This window comes from Sus scrofa, chromosome 14, assembly GCF_054392235.1.
Source record: "Sus scrofa isolate SSC_HxYL_T2T_F1_AM1 chromosome 14, Sscrofa_HxYL_maternal_Yorkshire_Landrace_v2.0, whole genome shotgun sequence".
Taxonomy (NCBI): Eukaryota; Metazoa; Chordata; class Mammalia; order Artiodactyla; family Suidae; genus Sus; species Sus scrofa.
Window position 1 is genome coordinate 113,146,240 of NC_139396.1, and position 20,836 is coordinate 113,167,075.

The 20,836-nt window shown below is 35.9% G+C and overlaps 2 protein-coding genes across 3 annotated transcripts in view; both read left to right on the top strand.

The window, feature by feature from the left end:
* OR13A1 (olfactory receptor family 13 subfamily A member 1) overlaps positions 1–20,836 on the top strand; it is a 41,740-nt gene that overhangs the window by 17,478 nt on the left and 3,426 nt on the right. Inside the window, exon 2 of the mRNA XM_084996638.1 lies at positions 18,542–18,637. The gene's annotated coding sequence lies outside the window, so the exon portion shown is untranslated. The remainder of the gene's footprint in view (positions 1–18,541; positions 18,638–20,836) is intronic.
* The window catches only part of LOC100152956 (olfactory receptor 6C74), a 76,508-nt gene that overhangs the window by 17,440 nt on the left and 38,232 nt on the right, over positions 1–20,836 (top strand). For both annotated transcript variants that reach the window (XM_013983472.3, XM_021073091.2), the window contains exon 2: positions 18,542–18,637. In XM_013983472.3, the coding sequence (XP_013838926.2) occupies positions 18,630–18,637 (8 nt within the window). In that variant the 5' untranslated portion in view covers positions 18,542–18,629. The remainder of the gene's footprint in view (positions 1–18,541; positions 18,638–20,836) is intronic.

A 20,836-nucleotide genomic window follows, 5' to 3' on the forward strand; every position in this document is an offset into this window, starting at 1 on the left:
ACTATAACAGCCTTGTGACTCCATTTGTAGATGTTCAGTGCACCTTGCAGGCATAAATTGTCTGAATCCAGATTTCTTAATGCGAAGGACACCATTTTACTAAGAGGACCCAGAGCTCTTTGGAGAAATGGTTGATTTCAGGTCATGGGCCAGAAAATCTTCAGGATGAACTTGAAACAGCTTGTGGAGTCAGATCCTGCATTGCTGTGAGCTGTGGTGTAGGTTGTAGACATGGTGTGGCACCCTGGGAGCACTGGATGCTAGGTTCGATCCCTGGCTCGGCATAGTGGGTTAGGGGTCCAGAATTGCTGCAGCTTAGATTGCAACTGTGGCTCAGATCTGATTCCTGGCTAGGGACCTCCATATGCTGAGGGGCAGCCAAAATAAATAAATACATAAATACATAAATAAATAAATACATAAATACATAAATAAAATAAATTAGGCCACTAAAAGGGAGTTTTCTTTTTTGAAAAAAGAAGTCTTGTGTTGGAGTTATCTTGTGGTGCAGTGGGTTAGGGATCTGGCATTGTCACTGCAGGGGTCTGGGTTGTTTCAGTGGTGTGGGTTTGATCCCTGGCCTGGGAACTTACATGTGCCGCAGGTGTGGCCAAAAAAAAAAAAAAAAAGTCAGGCGTTTATGAACTCTAGCAGCTGAAGATGTTTATCAGCACTTTCTAGGTTATACTGACATAACAATATCCCCAAATCTCGGGAGCCCACAAAAAGAAAGGTTTCTCACTCACTCTGCATATCATCTGTGGATTGTCTTCAGCTCTGCTCTGTGTCTTCTTCATTCTGGCATTAAGGCTGAAGAACAGCCCTTATTTAGGGCCCTTCCATTTTCATGACATGGGCTGCAGTTTATTGAACCATGCAATGGTGTTTAAACATTCCGTTCCTTAGAAAATATGACCTCCTTGGGGCTGAGCAGCTTTTTCAGCCTTTTTTTTTTTTGTCCACAGAAGATTGGGGACTTAAGTGTTGTTTCAAGTCTCAAATAGACAGTCACTTTTAATCTCAGCTAGTGGTAATTTTTTTTCAGAACAAATCTCTCAACAATTTATTCAGCTTTTAATTTATTTGATATGTCTGGCGTTGCTGTGGCCGTGGCTGTGGCTGGCAGCTACAGCTCAAATTCAACCCCTAGCCTGGGAACCTCCATACGCTGTGGGTGCGGCCCTAAAAAGACACCCCCCCCAACCCCCCACAACTTTTATTTGCTAATTTTGTCAAGGTTTTGCATTTGTATTAATTAGTGTGTTTTGCCTGTGGTGTGTGTATACGTGATATCTTTGTTATTTTTACTTGGCTATCTCTTAGCCATCTCAAACTCAACATGTTCAAATTAGACTTGTGACCTTTGTCCTCAAGTCAGTTTCTCCATTCCCCCCTATTTCAATACAAGTCACCAACTCATACACAGGAGCTCAAGCCAGAACTACACAAGTAAGCTTAATGTTTTGCCTGTCCCACTCAGCCTGCTATAGTCAATCAACGACCAAGTATTCACATGCTGAGTGTTCATTGTTTCTTCCCTGTGTCAATCGCTTTTCTAAAAACTTTCGTTTCTTTGTTAATATCAACTACATTCTTTGCACTTTCTTCAAGATTGGTCTTTATGTCACTTGTTCAGTTTTCTGTAATGGCAATACTCCTTATTTGTTCTTAATTAGGATCTGCATGGTTCTATTTTTATTACAAAATTTTCCTTATTTTTGTCAGCTCCTATTTTCTCTTGTAACATTGTTTCATTATTCCTTCTTTGATCTCTTGAATATAATCTCCGATGTGTGGTTTCATATTTTCCTTAAAAGTTTTTGTCAAAAACCTTCCTTTGTGCCTAGAATAAAACTTCTTTTGGAGTTCCCACTGTGGGTTAAGTGGGTTAAGAATCCGATTGCAGTGGCTTGGGTCGCAGTGGAAGTGCATGTTCAATCCCTGGCCTGGGAACTTTCATATGCCACAGGTGGGGCCATTTGAAAAAAAACCCAAAACTTCTTTCAAAATATATTAAATATGTCTTTTGTACAGTATGTTCTTTTCCTTAATATTCTGAAAGGAATTTTTGCACTGGTCTTATGCTTTTTCCTCTGAAAATTCAGTTTTGGGTTTACTAGTTTTACTTCATAGTAATTACTATATTACTCCTAATGTTATGACTAATAGTATTATTCCCATATTGAAGGTAATAAAAATATAGGAAAACATAAAATTGGCATATTATGACCTTTTAATTATAAGGAGTATAATCAACATTGAAGATCTACCTTTTTAGAATTTCGATGTATGTATGGACTAAATTTTGTCTCCTCCCTGCCATTAAATTCTTTTTTTTTTTCTTTTCCCACTGTACAGCAAGGGGGTCAGGTTATCCTTACATGTATACATTACAATTACATTTTTTCCCCCACCCTTTCTTCTGTTGCAACATGAATATCTCGACATAGTTCTCAATGCTATTCAGCAGGATCTCCTTGTAAATCTATTCTAAGTTGTGTCTGATAAGCCCAAGCTCCCGATCCCTCCCACTTCCTCCCCCTCCCATCAGGCAACCACAAGTCTGTTTTCCAAGTCCATGATTTTCTTTTCTGAGGAGATGTTCATTTGTGTTGGATATTAGATTCCAGTTATAAGTGATATCATGTGGTATTTGTCTTTGTCTTTCTGGCTCATTTCACTCAGTATGAGGGTCTCTAGTTCCATCCATGTTGCTGCAAATGGCATGATGTCATTCTTTTTTATGGCTGAGTAGTATTCCATTGTGTATATATACCACATCTTCCGAATCCAGTCATCTGTCGATGGACATTTGGGTTGTTTCCATGTCCTGGCTATTGTGAATAGTGCTGCAATGCACATGCGGGTGCATGTGTCTCTTTTAAGTAGAGTTTTGTCCGGATAGATGCCCAAGAGTGGGATTGCGGGGTCATATGGAAGTTCTATGTATAGATTTCTAAGGTATCTCCAAACTGTTCTCCATAGTGGCTGTACCAGTTGACATTCCCACCAGCAGTGCAGGAGGGTTCCCTTTTCTCCACAACCCCTCCAGCACTTGTTATTTGTGGACTTATTATTGATGGCCGTTCTGACTGGTGTGAGGTGGTACCTCATAGTAGTTTTGACTTGCATTTCTCTAATAATCAGGGATGTTGAGCACTTCTTCATGTGTTTGCTGGCCATCTGTATATCTTCTTTGGAGAAATGTCTATTCAGGTCTTTTGCCCATTTTTCCATTGATTGATTGGTTTTTTTGCTGTTGGGTTGTATAAGTTGTTTATATATTCTAGAGATTAAGCCCTTGTCAGTTGCATCATTTGAAACTATTTTCTCCCATTCTGTAAGTTGTCTTTTTGTTTTCTTTTTGGTTTCCTTTGCTGTGCAAAAGCTTTTCAGTTTGATGAGGTCCCATGGGTTTATTTTTGCTCTAGTTTCTATTGCTTTGGGAGACTGACCTGAGAAAATATTCATAATGTTGATGTCAGAGAGTGTTTTGCCTCTGTTTGATGGTGTCCTGTCGTATATTTAAGTCTTTCAGCCATTTTGAGTTTATTTTTGTGCATGGTGTGAGGGTGTGTTCTAGTTTCATTGCTTTGCATGCAGCTGTCCAGGTTTCCCAGCAATGCTTGCTGAATAGACTTTCTTTTTCCCATTTTATGTCCTTGCCTCCCTTGTCAAAGAGTAATTGACCATAGGTGTCAGGGTTTATTTCCGGATTCTCTATTCTGTTCCATTGGTCTGGCTGTCTGTTTTGGTACCAGTACCACACTGTTTTGATGACTGTGGCTTTGTAGTATTTCTTGAAGTCTGGGAGAGTTATGCCTCCTGCTTGGTTTTTGTTTCTCAGGATTGCTTTGGCGATTCTGGGTCTTTTGTGGTTCCATATAAATGTTTGGATTGTTTGTTCTAGTTCTGTGAAAAATATCATGGGTAATTTGATAGGGATTGCATTGAATCTGTAGATTGCTTTGGGTAGTATGGCCATTTTTACAATATTGATTTTCCCAATCCAGGAACATGGAATATCTTTCCATTTCTTTACATCTTCTTTGATTTCTTTGATTAAAGTTTTATAGCTCTCGGCATATAGGTCCTTTACCTCCTTGGTCAGGTGTATTCCGAGGTATTTGATTTTGTGAGGTACAATTTTAAAAGGTGTCGTATTTTTGTATTCCTTTTCTAATGTTTCATTGCTGGTAACAGAAATGCAACTGACTTCTGAATGTTAATCTTATATCCTGCTACTTTGCTGAATTTATTAATCAGTTCAAGTAGTTTTGGGGTTAGGTCCTTAGGGTTTTCTAGGTATAGTATCATGTCATCTGCATACAGTGACAGTTTTCTCTCTTCTCTTCCTATATGGATGCCTTTTATTTCTTTTGTTTGTCTAATTGCTGTGGCCAGGACTTCCAAAACTATGTTGAAGAGCAGTGGTGAGAGTGGGCGTCCCTGTCTTGTTCCAGATTTGAGGGAGAAGGCTTTCAGTTTTTCCCCATTGAGTATTATATTTGCTGTGGGTTTATCATAAATGGCTTTGATTATATTCAGGAATGTTCCCTCTATACCCACTTTGCCTGCCATTAAATTCTTTTGTTGAAGCCCTAACCCTCAATGAAGTCTTTTAGGGATAATTAATGTTCAATGAGGTTACAAGAGTGGGGCTCTAATCCGATAGGACTGTGGCCTTATAAGAAGAGGAAGCTCTCTCTCTCTCTCTCTCCCCCTATCTCTTTCTTTTCTTGCCACAGGAGGACACACTGAGAAAGTGACCATCTGCAAGTCAGAGAGAGTCCTTATCAGCAAATGGAATTGACTAATTTGATCTTGGACTTCCTGGACTTTAGAATTGTGAGAAAATAGGTTTCTGTTCTTTAAGCTACATAGTCTATGGTATTTTGTATGGCAGCCTTAGTTAAATAATGCAATATACTAAATAACATAACACCAAATTTCATAAGGCAAAACTGTGAGAAATATAAGCATAAATAAATAGATATTTAACTTGTTTCTATTAGAAACAATACAAGAATTAAGAAATATAAAATTTTGCAAAATTAAACAATGGTGATGGGAGAGAAAAACCTCTTTATAGCAGTCATAAAAAATATAAAATAACTAGAAATATACCTGGTAATACATGTGCAAGATTTATATGTCAAAACCCTTTGATTTGTTAAGATATATGAAACAGGACATTAACATGGAAAGACATGGCTAACTCTTAGAGAGGAGAATTAACACTTAAATATGTCTAGGCCTATGTCACAGCCACAGCAACGTGGGATCCAAGCCACATCTGCGACCTACACCACAGCTCACGGCAACGCCGGATCCTTAACCCACTAAGCCAGGCCAGGGATTGAACCCACAACTTCATGGTTCCTAGTCGAATTCATTTCCTTTGCTCCATGATGGGAACTCCACTAAGATTAATTTTGAAACTATACAAGATGATTTTTAAAGTTCACATAGGGTAAAGATAAGGTAATAGTAAAAAAAATTTGGCAGCTATATTAGAACATATCTTTTAGCTATAATAAATAAAACAGATAAGAAAGCAGAAATAGGCACACATGAATTGAGTCTAAATATAACTGTGGGCATTTGAAGTAAGATCAACACTGCATTCAAAGCACTTGTGAAAAGATTATTTTTTCAGTAAATGGGTTAGAACAATCTTCCCATTTTAATACTCTCTAGATGAATTGGGATTTTTAAAAATTGTGGTAAAATATACATAACATAAACCTTATCATCATAACCATTTGTAGTTGTGCAATTCAACTACATTTGTAGTTGTGCATTTGTAGTTGTGTCACATTGAGTTTATTCATATTGTTGTGTAACCAATGGTCATCCATCTCCAGAACTTTTTAATCTTTCAAATCTGAAACTTTATACCCATTAAACAATAGCTCTCCATTCTCTTCTCCCTCCAGAACTTGATAACCACAATTTTCCATTCTAAAGGCAAGGAAGTTGGCTACTCTAGGTACATCATATAGGTGGAATTATACAATATTTTTCCCTTTGTGACTGGCTTATTTCACTAAGTGTAATGTCTTTAAGGTTTATCCATGTTGGAACATGTGCCAGAATTACCTTCCTTTTTAAGATGAATAATATTCCATTGTATGTATACACCAAATGTTTATCCATTCATCCATCAGTGAACACTTGGAATGCTTTCAGCTTTTGGCTATTGTGAATAATGCTGCTGTGAATATGGGTGTACAAATATCTGAGTGCCTGATTTTGCTTCTTTTGAGCATATACCCAGAAGTGGAGTTGCTGAATCATATGATAATTCTATGTTAAATTTTTGAGGAACTATTGATTCACAGTTTTTGTTATAAAATATTAGACCTTAAAATTGCTAAGTCAAAGTAGTAAATATTTTTAACATTCTAGAGTTAAGAAGGCTTTTCTTGGCAAGACAGAAAAGCCAAAACTCACAACAGGAAATACTTGTTAATTTGACGACATAAAAAATTCAAACTTTCTGCACACATAGGCACACACATAGATGTACACACAGGGTACAAAAATTATTTGTAATGTGTGGTAGATGAAGAAATCATTTCTTAATATAGCAAGAGCCCATTCAAATAATTGAGAAAAGAATAACCATGTAAATTTAATATATATGAAAAGCTGTTCAACCTCTCTAATTAAAGAAATCGAATATGAAACAAGAACATATTTTTCACTTAGCAAAGATGAAATACCAAAATAGTATGGGTATAGCTATGAAATCATTTCCTTGTTTGGCAATTAGGCAATATCTGTCAAAATCCCTTGTCACAGTAATTTCAATTTTACGCATTTATCTTACATTACTATGTTTAGTCTGCCCTGTAACCATAAATTCCACAGTTGCTTAGTGACAGTTCTATGTTTAAATGCATTCAATGCTTACTATCAGTATTTTTTTTTTAACCACAGCTTCTTCATTTTGAATCCTTTATTTTGATTCATTTCTTAGATGACAGCAATTTTCTGTCAGGTAGGGGTTTTTTTTTGGTTAAAAATAAAATTTTAACGGCTGTATTGAAGTATAACTGACATACAATGAAATGCACATATTTAAACTGTACAATATGAAAAATTTGGGCACATGTGAAACCATCACCACAAATCAAGATAATCAGCAAACATATTCATCATGCTCAAAAGTTTCCTCGTGCCTTCTCCTAATCATTCCTCACGCCTTCCCCAGGCAACCACTGATCTACTTTCTGCTACTGTAGATTAGTATACATTTTCTGGAATGTTTACGTAGGTGGAATCATGTAGTATTTACCATTTTTTGTCTGGACTTTTCTTCACTCAGTTTAGTTCATTGAGATGCATCTATGTTATTGCATACATCAATTGTTCATTCTTATTTTTTGAGAACTTTGCAATTGTATATCACTGTTAGTTTCAATTAACATAATTACTATAATTAATAATTATATCAGGTAATATAACTAATTAATATACCCAATATAATTAATTAATAACTAATATAATTAATAATTAACAGTATTGATATAATCATATGAGTATATCACATGTGATGAATATTTCAGGTTTTTTCCCCAGTGTTTGGCTATTAAAGTAAAGCTGTATGTTATTTGTGGACTTATTATTGATGGCCGTTCTGACTGGTGTGAGGTGGTACCTCATAGTAGTTTTGACTTGCATTTCTCTAATAATCAGGGATGTTGAGCATTTCTTCATGTGTTTATTGGCCATCTGTATATCTTCTTTGGAGAAATGTCTATTCAGGTCTTTTGCCCATTTTTCAATTGGGTTGTTGGCTTTTTTGCTGTTGAGTTGTGTAAGTTTTTTTTTTTATATATTTTAGAGATTAAGCCCTTGTCAGATGCATCATTTGATATTATTTTCTCCCATTTTGTAAGTTGTCTTTTGGCTTTTTTTTTTTATGGTTTCCTTTGCTGTGCAAAAGCTTTTCAGTTTGGTTAGGTCCCATTGGTTTATTTTTGCTTTTATTTCTGTTGCTTTGTGAGATTGACCTGAGAAGACGTTTGTAAGGTTGATATAAGAGAATGTTTTCCCTGTGTTCTCTTCTAGGAGTTTGATGATCTCTTGTCTTACGTTTAATTCTTTCAGCCATTTTGAGTTTGTTTTTGTGCATGGTGTGAGGGTGTGTTCCAGTTTCATTGATTTACATGTGGCTGTCCAGTTTTCCCAGCAACAATTGCTGAAAAGATTGTCTTTTTCCCATTTTATATTCTTGCCTCCTTTGTCGAGGATTAATTGACTGTAGGTATCTGGGTTTATTTCTGGGTTCTCTATTCTGTTCCATTGGTCTGTTTTGGTACCAGTACCACACTACCTTGATGACTGTGGTTTTGTAATATTGCCTGAAGTCTGGGAGCGTCATGTCTTCTGCTTGGTTTTTGTTCCTCAAGATTGCTTTGGCAATTCTGGGTCTTTTGTGGTTCCACATAAATTTTTGTATTGTTTGTTCTAGTTCTGTGAAAAATGTCATGGGTAATTTGATGGGGATTGCATTGAATCTGTAGATTGCTTTGGGTAGTATGGCCATTTTTATGATATTAATTTTTCCAAACCAGGAGCATGGACTGTCTTTCCATTTCTTTGAATCCTCTTTAATTTCCCTGATTAATGTTTTATAGTTCTTGGCATATAAGTCCTTTACCTCCTTGGTCGGGTGTATTCCCAGGTATTTGATTTTTTGGGGTGCAATTTTAAAAGATATTGTATTTTGGTATTCCTTTTGTAATATTTCGTTATTAGCATACAGAATGAAATGCAACTGATTTCTGAAGGTTAATCTTATATCCTGCTACTTTGCTTAATTTGTTGATCAGTTCAAGTAGTTTTGGGGTTAAGTCCTTAGGGTTTTCTAGGTATAGTATCATGTCATCTGCATTCAGTGACGATTTTACTTCTGCTCTTTCAATTTGGATACCTTTAATTTTTTTTTGTCTGATTGCTGTGGCTAGGACTTCCAATACTATGTTGAATAAAAGTGGTGATAGCGGGTATCCTGTCTTGTTCCAGATTTTAGCAGGAAGGCTTTCAGCTTTTCTCCATTGAGTGTTATATTTGCTGTGGGTTTGTCATAAATGACTTTTATTATGTTAATGTATATTCCCTATATATTCACTTTGGTAAGAGTTATTTTCATGAATGGATGTTGGACTTTGTCAAATGCTTTTCCTGCATCTATTGAGATGATCATGTGGTTTTTGACTTTTGTTAATGTGGTGTATGATGTTGATTGATTTGCATTTGTTGTATCATCCTTATAAACCTGGGATGAATCCCACATGGTTATGGTGTATGATCTTTTTGTATGTTGTTGGATTCGGTTTGCTAAAATTTTGCTGAGAATTTTTGTGTCTATATTCATCAAAGATATTGGCCTATAGTTTTCTTTTTTGGTGTTATCTTTGTCTGGTTTTGGTATTTTGTAGTTTTTGATGTTTATCTATTGCACGACTTTTGTCAGATTTATTTCTGTGTACTTAATATATTTAGAACAAAATGATTAATTTCAATTTCTAATTGTTCATGCTAGCATACAGAAATATAGTTGGTTTCTATATATTGATCTTGTACTTGCAATACCCCTAAACACTGTTTTAGCATTTTTTTAATAATTCATAAGATCGTTTACATATACAGTGAGGTTTTCTGTGAAAGCACATATATCCTTGTCTTTTTTCTGGTCTTCAGAGGAAAGCATTCAGTATTTCACTGTTAAGTGTGATATTGGCTGCAGGATTTTTGTGGAAGTCTTTTACCAGATTGAGGATGTCTCCTTCTAGTCCTGGTTTGCTGAGGGTTTTCATCATCAATAGATATTGTATGTTGAATCATGTCAATTTTTTTCTGCCTCTATGAAATAATCATATGGTTTTTCTTTTTTAATTTGTTTATATGGTGAACATTGATTAATTTTTTTTCTTTTTCTTTTTCTTTTTTGGCTGCACTCATGACATGTGGAAGTTCCTGGGGCAGGGATGCAACCTGCGTGACAGCAGTAACCTGAACTGCTGCAGTGACAACACTGGATCCTTAACCCTCTGTGCCATGAGGGAATGCCTGATTAATTCTCATATGTTAGAGTGCATTTCTGGAATAAACCCCACCTGGTCATGATGTAGTATCCTTTTTATATGTTGTTGGGATTTGACTGACTAAACTTTTACTTCAGATTTTTTGTATCTACGGTCATAAATGATAATGGTCTATAATTTTTTTTTTTTTTTTGTAATGTCTTTGTCTGATTTTGGCCCTAGGGTTATGCTGTTCTCGCATGATGAATTGGGAACTATTTCCTCATATTGAATTTCCAAGAGGAGTTTGTATTGAATTGGCATTATTTTTCCTTAAGTTATCAGTGAGGACTTCTGGGTCAAGAGTTTTCTGTGGCAAACTTTTTAATCTCCAAATTCAATTTAATATATATTGGATATTCAGCTTATCTATTTCTTCTTAAGTGATCTTTGGAAGTTTGTATCTTTTAGTGAGCTTATCCTTTTCATCTAAGTTGCCAAATTTATTGGCATAAAATTTTCACCCTATTTCTTTATTATCCTTTGAATATCTCTAGACTCTGTAGTGCTATCCCTCTTTCATTCCTGATATTGGTAATCTGTGTCTTCTCTCTAATTATATTGACTAAAGTATTATTACATTGACTGGAGGATTATCAATTTTATTGATTTTTTTTCAAATTAAGTCTTTTTAAATAGATTGTCCTCTATTTTTTGTTTTTAATTTTATTGATATTTGCTCTTGGCTTGAATATTTCCTTTTTTCTCCCACTTTGGGTTTAATGAGCTCCTTTTGTTAGTTCTAAAAAAGTGAGTCTAAGATAAATTTTTTGAGAGCTTCTTTTATTAATACGTGCATTCAGTGCTATATGCATTTCTTTGAATTTACATTTCACAATTTAATATATTTGATTCATACTCATTCAGTTAAGAATATTTCCTAGTTTCTCTTTTGGTTTCCTCCTTGTTCATGTGTTATGACCATTTTGACAATGTCAATTCTTCCAATCCAGAAGCACAGGGTATATTTCCATTTATGTGTATCAGCTTCATTTTCCTTCATCAGTTTTTTTTTTTTTTTCAGGTAATTAGTCTTTGACTTCCTTGGTGAAGTTTATTTCTAGGTATTTTATTCTTTTGATGTGATTAAAAATTTTATGCTTTCTTTTACTGACAGTTCATTAACAGTGTTCAGAAATTCTACAGATTTCTGTATATTAATTTTATATTCTGCAATTTTGTTGAATCTGTTCATTTGTTCTAATAGTTTGTTAGTGAGAGACTTTAGGGTTTTCTATGTAAAATATCATGTCATCTGCAAATAATTAGAGTATTACCTTTTGTTTTCTATTTTGGATGCCTTTTTTCTTCTTTTTCTTGTCTACTGATGTAACTAGGACTTTAGTACTGTGTTGAATATAAATGGCAAGAGTGGGCATACTTATTTTGTTCCTGATTTTAAAGGAAAGGCTTTCAGTTTTTCACCACTGAGTATGATGTTGGCTGTGGGTTTGTCATAAATGGGCTTTATTATCTTGAGATATGTTCCCTCTGTACCACTTTGATGAGAATTTTTATCATGAATAGGTGTTGAATTTTGTCAAATTCTTTTTCTGTGTCTATTGAGATGATCATGAATTTTTATCCTTCCTATTGTTAATATGCTGTATAATATTGATTTGAGAATATTGAACCATCCTCGTGACTCTGGAATAAATCCTACTTGGCTGTGATGTATGATCCTTTTTATATATTTTTGAATTCAGTTAGCTAATGTTTTGTTGAGGATTTTTGCATCTCTTTTTCATCAAAGAAACTGTCCTATAATTTGCCCTTTTTGTAGTGACTTTGTCTGGTTTTGGTGTCAAGGTAATGGTGAATGAATTGGGGAGTGTTCTGTTCTCTTCAATTGTTTGGAATAGTTTGAGAAGGAGAGGTATTTGTTATTCATATGTTTGATAGAACTCCCCTGTCTGGTCCTGGACTTTTGTTTGCAGGGAGTTTTTTAAATTATGAATTTAATTTCACTGCTAGTGATTGGTCTGTTCAAGTTGTCTTTTTCTTCTTGATTCAGTTTTGGAAGGTTGTATATTTCTAGAGATTTTTTGTTTCTTCCAGGTTATTCAGTTTGTTGGCATATAACCATTAGTGGTAGTCTCTTAAGATTTTTAAATAATTCTGTGGTATTTGTCATTATTTCTCCTCATTTATTTCTTATGTTGTGTATTTGGGTCTTCTCTCTTTTCCTGTTGGTGCACCTGGCTAAAGGTTTATCAATTTTAACTTTGCAAAAAATCAGATCTTGGTTTCATCAATCTTTTCTATTGTATTTTATTTCTTTCCACCCTGATATTTTTTATTTCCTTCCTTCTGCTTTGTTTGTTCTTTCTCTAATTTCTTTGAATGGTATGTCAGGTTGTTGAAGACCTTTCTTGGTTTTTGAGATAAGCTTGTATCACCATAAATTTGACTTTTAGCATTGCTTTTGCTGCATTCTATAGATTTTGGAAAGTTGTGCTTTTATTTTTATTTGTCTCAAGGTATATTCTGATTTCCTCTTGGACCTTTTCATTGAATTTCCTGTTTCTTTGTATAATTTGTAATTTTTGCTTGGAAACTGAACATTTTAGATAATATATAATATATCCACACTGAATACTGCTCCTCTTGCCCCAGGGTTGTTATTTCTCTTTGCTTGTTTGTTTAGTGACTGGCTGGACCATATTATTGAAGTCTGTTTCCTCCCCACAGAGTTAAGTCTCAGGAAAGCACAGCACTGAGTATGCCCACAGCAACCCTGGGATGACAATAATACTGTTAGGACTTTCTCTGATCACACCCAGCTGTGGAAGTCCACAGCAAGCCGCCAGCTGTATTGTTTTGGACAATGCCCTGGGCTATAAATGCCTCTACAAATGAATTTAATAAAATTGTGGTTCCTTGAAAGGGACTGTTTCCAAGGTCAAATATTTGTATTGGTTCTCCCCTGTGAACTAGTTGGCCCAAATCTAGGCTATATCTTTATTTCATCTGTGAATCTGCCCCCAGTTGAGTAACAGAACATCCACTATTCTTGACTTAGAGTGTCCTAGGTTTTAATGTTGATTGGATTTAAATTTACCATCTTTCTGTTTGCTTTCTCTTTGTCTCATCTTTTGTTCCTGTTTTTCTCATTTTATGCGTTTGTTTGCACTTTATCACAATGAATCCCAAGTGCTATTATACCGTTTAATGTATAGTATGAGAACTTTACAGTAACATTCTTTCATTTCTTCCCAGGTAGCTTTTGTGTCGTTGTCATCATTTGTTTTACTTTTAAATATGTTGTAAATCTCACAAAACTGTTATTTTTCTTTAACCAGTGTAGTATCTTTTAAAGAAATTTAAATAACAAGAAATAAAGTATCACTTTCATTCCCAGAGTTGTCAGTTCTGGTAATCTTCATTCCTTTCAGTGAGTCTAGTTTTCCATCTGGTAAAATTTTCCTTGTCTTTAAAGATTTCCTTTAACATTTCTTGTTGTGTGTATCTGCTGGCTGATTCCTTTTCTTTTATAGTTCTGAAATATTTTTCACTTTTATTTTTGAAAGGTATTTTTACTGGATATATAAAATTCTGCATTGACATTTTTTTCCTTCCAGTACTTTAAAGATGTTTCTCCACTATCTTCTAGCTTGCATTAATTCTATACAAAGTATTCTGTGTTTATGTTTATCTCTGTACTTAATGTCTTTTTTACCTTAGCTATATTTAAGATTGTTCTATCACTAGTTTTAAACATGTTTTGGTGTGTCTTGGTGTAATTTTGTCATTGTTTATTTTGCTTTGGGTTTATTAAACTTGTTAGGTCTGCGACTTTATATCTTTAATTAAATTTGGAAAAATTTTAGCCATTATTAATTCAAACATTTTTATGTTCTACTCCACTCCTTACTTACTTTTGAGTTAAGTCATATATATTAGGGTATTTGAAATTGTTTTATAACTCGCTGATGCAATAATCTTATTTTTTCTCCATCTATTCTTAATTTGGGAAGGCTTTACTGCCATTTTTTTTCAATTCACTGATCTTTTCTTCCTATGATCTCTCCCATGCTGCTAATTCCATTAAGTATATTTTTAATTTCAGACATTGTAATTTATATCTCTAGAAATTCAATTTGAATCTTTTTAATAATACCTTCTTTGTCTCCATATAGTATAGTTTTATCTAGCTTCTTGGACATATGGAATATAGTTATAACTGTTTAATATCCTTGTCTACTAATTCTATCATTTTTCTCATTTCTGGACTGGTTTTGATTCATTTTCCTCACTGTGGGTATATTTCCCTACTTCTTTGCATGTCTGGTATGCAGATTATGATTATATGGACATCTTAAAAATAATTATGTTTAATATTTTGTTCTAGGGAAAAACAAGTCTGCCTTGATTCTCTGCTGGTTTCTCATAGAACCTTCGCAGAGGACAGGATTCAATAAAGATTGTGGATAAAAATCTAGAAACGTTGAAATGGGGATGAATTTCCGATAGGATGGAATTCCTCTTCTCGGGAAGATGTGAGGCAAGGACAGTAGTTGTGTATGAAGGAAAAGTAGAAGAGGAAGGATTTGAAGAGTATGAAATGTGCTCAGGGCTACAGCTGGGTAATGAGGAATCAACCAAAAATCAATAATTGTATTGTGTTAATAGCTGGTCCTATCTGAGGTTAGGTAGGGGTATTGCCCAGGCAGGACTCCTCATGCCATTCTGTAGATCACTAAATTTGCATAGGTTTCTAAGTATATTCTTGATCAGAAAGCCTCCCCTGGAGTTCCCATTGTGGTGCAGGGGAAACGAATCTGACTAGTATCCATGAGAATGCAGGTTTGATCCCTGGCCTCTATCAGTGGGTCGGGGATTTCACATTGCTCTGCACCCGTGGTGTTGGCAGGTAGGCAGGTCTGATTTGACCCCAGCCTGGGAACCTCAATATGCCATGAGTGCATCCCTAAAAAGCCTCCCTGTCTGCTTTGTGTCATAGCACGGACCCTACTCTCTTAGTCATACATGCCACACTTCTTCTAGGCACTCTGCTCAATCAAATGGCAACTTTTGTGGGTTGTGCTTAACGTTTCAAAGTCGCATCTCTCTGGAATTCTTTCTGGATACTATATAAACATATTAGAACTCCTGCATTCATTTTCTTAATTTCCTGAAAGTTAAAACTTTCAGTGTTGCTCTTTTACCTCTCTATTTCTTTCATCTTCCTTTCACCTTTCCCCTTCTTTCTGTATAAATAATCATTACTCTTTCCTTTTTTGAATTTTTCTTTAGAGAGTAACAAAATTCATTCTGACTGCTAGTCTGATTTGTAAATCTACTATCTTTAGTTTCCTCTTGCATATCTATGGCAACTGTTAATTTTTTTTTACAAAAAGTTATTCTCCCTTTTTTCCGTACATATGACTTCCCAACTTGGCTACATTTTCTAGCTTCTTTTGCAGTTTGATAAGGCAATGTTACTAAATTTTTGCCAGTAGAATGTGAGCAGAAATTATATGTGGGACATCTGCCTCACTTGCTTAACATAAATTGCTTTCCCTGAGCCTCCTGACTCTTCTTGACTACAAGCTGAAATACGGAGGTTACGGCAACTTTCATTATGGCAAAGAGAATAACAGCCTAGGGCTTCAAGAAATATTGATTTAGGAGAAACCTGGGTTTCTTAATGATTTAATGGAGCAAAACTACCCCAGCAATCTGGAAACAACTCCATCACTTATGCATACCTTCAAATTATTGAGTGAAAGAGAAAAGATTAAGTCACCACACACTTTGGTTTCTTCATTATAGCAGTTTAGCCCTTAACCTAACTAATACACATTTATTCCTGAATGGTAACATATCAGTAACGTCACAAGAAAGGAATTCTTTGTTGATGTAGCTTTTCTTTTGTTGGAAAAAAGATCACCTACTTGGACTTAATACTGCCAAGCCAGAATTTTTCTGTGTAACTGTTTGTACTGATGACTCATCCATAGTAACAACTTACATGATATCTAAAATGGTTTCATATATATCATATTTTTAATTCAAAGAAACATCTTGATAGTAGATATAGTTATTCTCATTCTATAGATTAAACTCAGAGAGGTTATGAGACAAATTCACATAGCCCCTTATACCAGGATCAGATCTCAAAGTCATTTGTGAACTATTTAGTTTAGAGCTTGTTCCAGGTATATCATGGTATGTATAGAATTAGAACTCTCAAAGTGCCTTTTAATAATAAACCCACTTAACTCTCCAACCTAACTAATCAGCCGCTTAACCAACAATTATGTGTTAAGTGCTGGTCACATTCAGGGAACTTTCATAGGATGGCAGGTAATAGACATCCAGCCTGTTTTCTGACTGCTAACTAATACAGAAGAACATATATACATAAATATGTGCCAAATTGGAGAAAGAGAACATAAAATATTGTCAGACCCTTTTCATGTATTAGGTACTGTTGTAAGCCTTATATTATCATAATTAAGTCCTGGAGTGGTTAAGAGACTTGCTCAAAGTCACACAACCAGTAGCCTTCAGGGTTGGGACTTGACCCTGGGTCTAGAAAGACTCTAAAGCCTATATTATTACTACTGAAGCATGGTGGGGGAACTCCTGAATGTGACAAAGATCCAGCAAAGAGTGATTATTTCCCTCTTGGTAGAGGACATAGAGTTAGATCTGGTGGAATTTGGATAGGGAGAGAGAATATGGGGATAGGGGAAGTGAAGAGAGGTTGGTAAGGGAGCCAAGTGTGAGTGAGGGCTAGTGAGGGGCCAGCTCTGCTGGTAGGGGTGTTTAATGCAAGGGAGCATGGGGATGTTTGCTTCATGCCTCTAGTCTCCCAAGGAGTCAGACTAGAAATGCTCGCTGCCCGCCCATACCCTCTCCCCAGTCTATATGTGTGAGCACATTATTCTGAACACCAGAATATGAGTCTGTGGTGCCCCAGATTCTATGAACTGGGAGACATGTTTGATTCTGCCCCTGCTCAGGCTCACAGCCCTTTCTGTACCTTTGGATCTGAAGTCTGAATTGGTCTGTGTGAACACCAGTGACAGCCAAGTACCCAGCAAAGAAACACCTGATTTAATTGCTCCTTCAGGGTCCACTTAGAGTAATAGCTGTGAACATCTCTCCCAAGTGTCTTCTACAGGCAGTGACAAACTTTGCTAATGAATCACAAAATCTTGCCAAGGTCAGCTTAAATAGGGGAAGAAATCTTTCATCCTGTCTAGATCGATTTTGTCTTACAATGCATACTGCCCCAATGTGACTATGTTTCCATCCTCAGTTGTGGTATACAGAGAAAGAGAGGCTATACTTAAAATCCACAAAAGTGAAAGAATTTTTTTCAAGGTAATTAACAGGTTTTTTTTTTTTTTTGTCTTTTTGCCATTTCTTGGGCCGCTCTCGCGGCATATGGAGGTTCCCAGGCTAGGGGTCTAATCGGAGCTGTAGCTGCTGGCCTACATCACAGCCACAGCTACGCGGGATCCGAGACACGTCTTTGACCTACATCACAGCTCACAGCAATGCCAGATCCTTAACCCACTGAAAAAGGCCAGGGATGGAACCTGCAACCTCATGGTTCCTAGTTGGATTCGTTAACCACTGAGCCACAACGGGAACTCCAAGATAATTAAGCTCTGAAGGTGGTTCATCCTACTCAAAACTGTAAGTTTGCATAATCTGGATCATTAACTGTATAAAAGAACTGATATTTTTTGTTTAGCTGACCCAGAGTCAGTAACATTTTTGGGCTTCTCACTGAGTATTATTACTGTTTAATCTGTAAATGAAATAATGGAGCAAATAGGATTCTAAAACTGGTTATGTGTTTAAGGTTGCATTCCACACCTCAATCATAATAAATTTCATAGAAATGGTTGATTTTTCTTTTTCTTGATTTTTGCTTTGACATTTGATAAGGTTAGATTCAATAAGGCAACAAACAAATTACACTGCAAGGAATTCCAGACTGGAATCCCAAATCCCTGGACTAGATATTAACTTTGCCACTAATACTCACTGTGACTAGGATAAGTCACTTAGATGCCTTTGTAGTTTTACAATAAATAGGCTGGACTGGGTCATCTTCGAACCATCTTTCGTATTTAAACCTGAACATATTAGATTTTTGCATTTTCTGATTTTTAGTTTTCTGTTCTTGGAATATATTTTCAATAGGAATATTTATCTTCACATATAATAGAAGGACATTGGATTCATCACATGGCGTCTGTGAAAATCTTCAGACCCCTTCAGAGATGAAAGTAGTGGCAGTAGTCAACTTATCCATTATTAATTCAATGTCTTAAAACAGTAATAATTCTCCATTTGTGAAATTAAGGCCAATAAATTGAAACTAAGACAAAAATTCACTAAAAATAAATTGTCTTCCACAGAAAATTCAGTCTATTTGTGTGTGTGTGAAAAACTCAATAAAATGAACATTTTAATTTCAGGGATTTTTGAGGACACTGAATGCTGTTTCTTTAAAGTGATTAAATCAGCCAAGACACCTTTTCATTTCCTCTGAAATCTGAATGCCAAATGATCTGGTAAGTGTGGAAATAACTACTGTTTAAATGTCCTATCATCTTGCATGTGGGGAGTCATGTTGTCTGAATATAAATGTGTTAAAACTTGGCAATTGGTACCTGAAAGTTTTTTTCCCTGTCACGTCTTTGTAATAGTCTTGTGATGCTTAAGAATTTAACGCCAGTGCTCCCCAAACCTTGGGAAAGAAAGATCTGTGTTATTTTCAGAAGAAGAAATGACCAGCTAAGGCCCAACAGAGATTTCAAGGTCATTCTTACAGAGAGAGTCTTGGTGTCTTGACTGCCTAACCTCCCTGTTGATTAGCTGGATGGGGAAGATGTCCACCTGCCCTGAAAATTATAGTGAGAGGGTAGTTATATGAGGGGTAATATGTGAATTGGTTTGATGAAACTTCCTTGTGCTCAGTATCTGTTCAAAACTTCCATTTGGGTTATAGTTCATTTAATATTTTAAATCCTCACTCTGGAGTTGAGCTAAGAGAAGGACCAGGTTTAAGGTTTCCTTCATAATAGGTACTCTTGGTGCTCCAGTAATGGTATATGATAGGGCTGCTCCTGCTTGGTGTTTAATGATGGACATGTCTGTCTCCTCCTAGGTATGGCCACAGTGATATGAGTCTCTGGTTTGTAATTCATACCGTGTGTGGAGTGACTAAAAGTGATAACTAAAGGCGTCAGAGTGGTTAGAATCCTAGGGAGGATATTAGTGGTAAATGCAGAAATCTTAGATGGAGACATACATGGGAGCAAATCTGTTCTCTTCCTTTTCAGCCTGCCTCAGCTTTTCATCCTCATAGGAGTGCCTAGACTTAAACAGGAATCACTCACCAGATGGGTGAGAAGCAGAGTACAAAGGAGGAAATCACATCTCCAGATCCCCCACACAAACTGGGAAAAAGTAATATTCATTATTGTTGTCCCAAATAAAAAAGGAAATAAGCTGAAGCACACTGTATTTATTACATCCACCAAACTGATTAGCTGACCTGATACGTTGTTGCAGGGAAAATATAGATGGAGCTCCACCATTTGCATCCACTTTGAACAGACTCTACACTAACATAGGTTATTGCTCTGAGTCAGAGGAATTTTATGCTCTTCTATTCAAGAATAGTCTTCACCTTACAGAGTTGTGATATGGTCCAATTTTAGGTGAACTTTGACTAAATCATTTAATGCTTGAGAGGTAATTAACTTTTTTTGAAGTTTGACAAAACACAGAATTCTAAGTTGAATGTGAGCATATACCTTAAATTAACTATTTTCATGAATAAAGAGTTGAAAAGAAGGAAAAAAGTAAATGTGGCACCATGCTGATTTCATCTTAAGCAATACAGAATGCGTACACTGACTTGAGAATAGAAAAGGACTCTGCTTTTATTTGTAGTAGACTATTCTTTAGCGCTATTTCAGCAAACATATTTGAGGGCCCACCCATTCCATATCAGGCACTGGGGCTAAGTGCCAAAGAGGAATTCTGAAAGAGAAGTGAGGCAAATATACTAACCTTAGGGAGAGAGTTGGGTACCATGATCACAAGGTGACTTGTCGTGAGTTCTAGGATAGAAGTCAGTACGGTATCCTGAAAAGCCACAAAGGAGAGAGTGCTCCTTTCTCTTTAAGGAAGGGATGTCAGAAAAGGGTAGGAGGCTGATAATCAACCTGGTTCATGAGAATTACATTCCTCGTTGAATAGAATGTAAGAATGAAGCCACAAAAGCCTGGCATGGCTCATGCATTCTGGGTGTGGTGGAAGTTTTGGCTCTGAGGAGCAGGATGAGTGGGAGGATATTGGCAGGAGAGGAGGTGGATTCCATGAGTAGCAGATGGGAGCCTTTGTTCTGTCAGCAATGGGAGCTAATGGAAGAATTATTAGAAGGAGAATTACATGATAGATCTGCCTTTAGAAAGGCTTTTAATTGGAAAAATCAGAAAATACAGAGCAGCAAAAACAAGGACATGAAATCGACTATAGTCCACCCCCACTCTTCAAATTCTAGTCTATCACTTACCAGTGTTTTTTTTTTTACAGGTACATATACAAACGTGCTTTTTTTAAAAACTCAAAATGAGATGCTGTTACACACACTAGTTTTTAATTTTCGTAAACATCAGTAAAACACCTCTAAAGCATCATTTTGATAAGCACACATCATATCAATACATCATATATACTCACCTTTACGAGTATAGCTTACT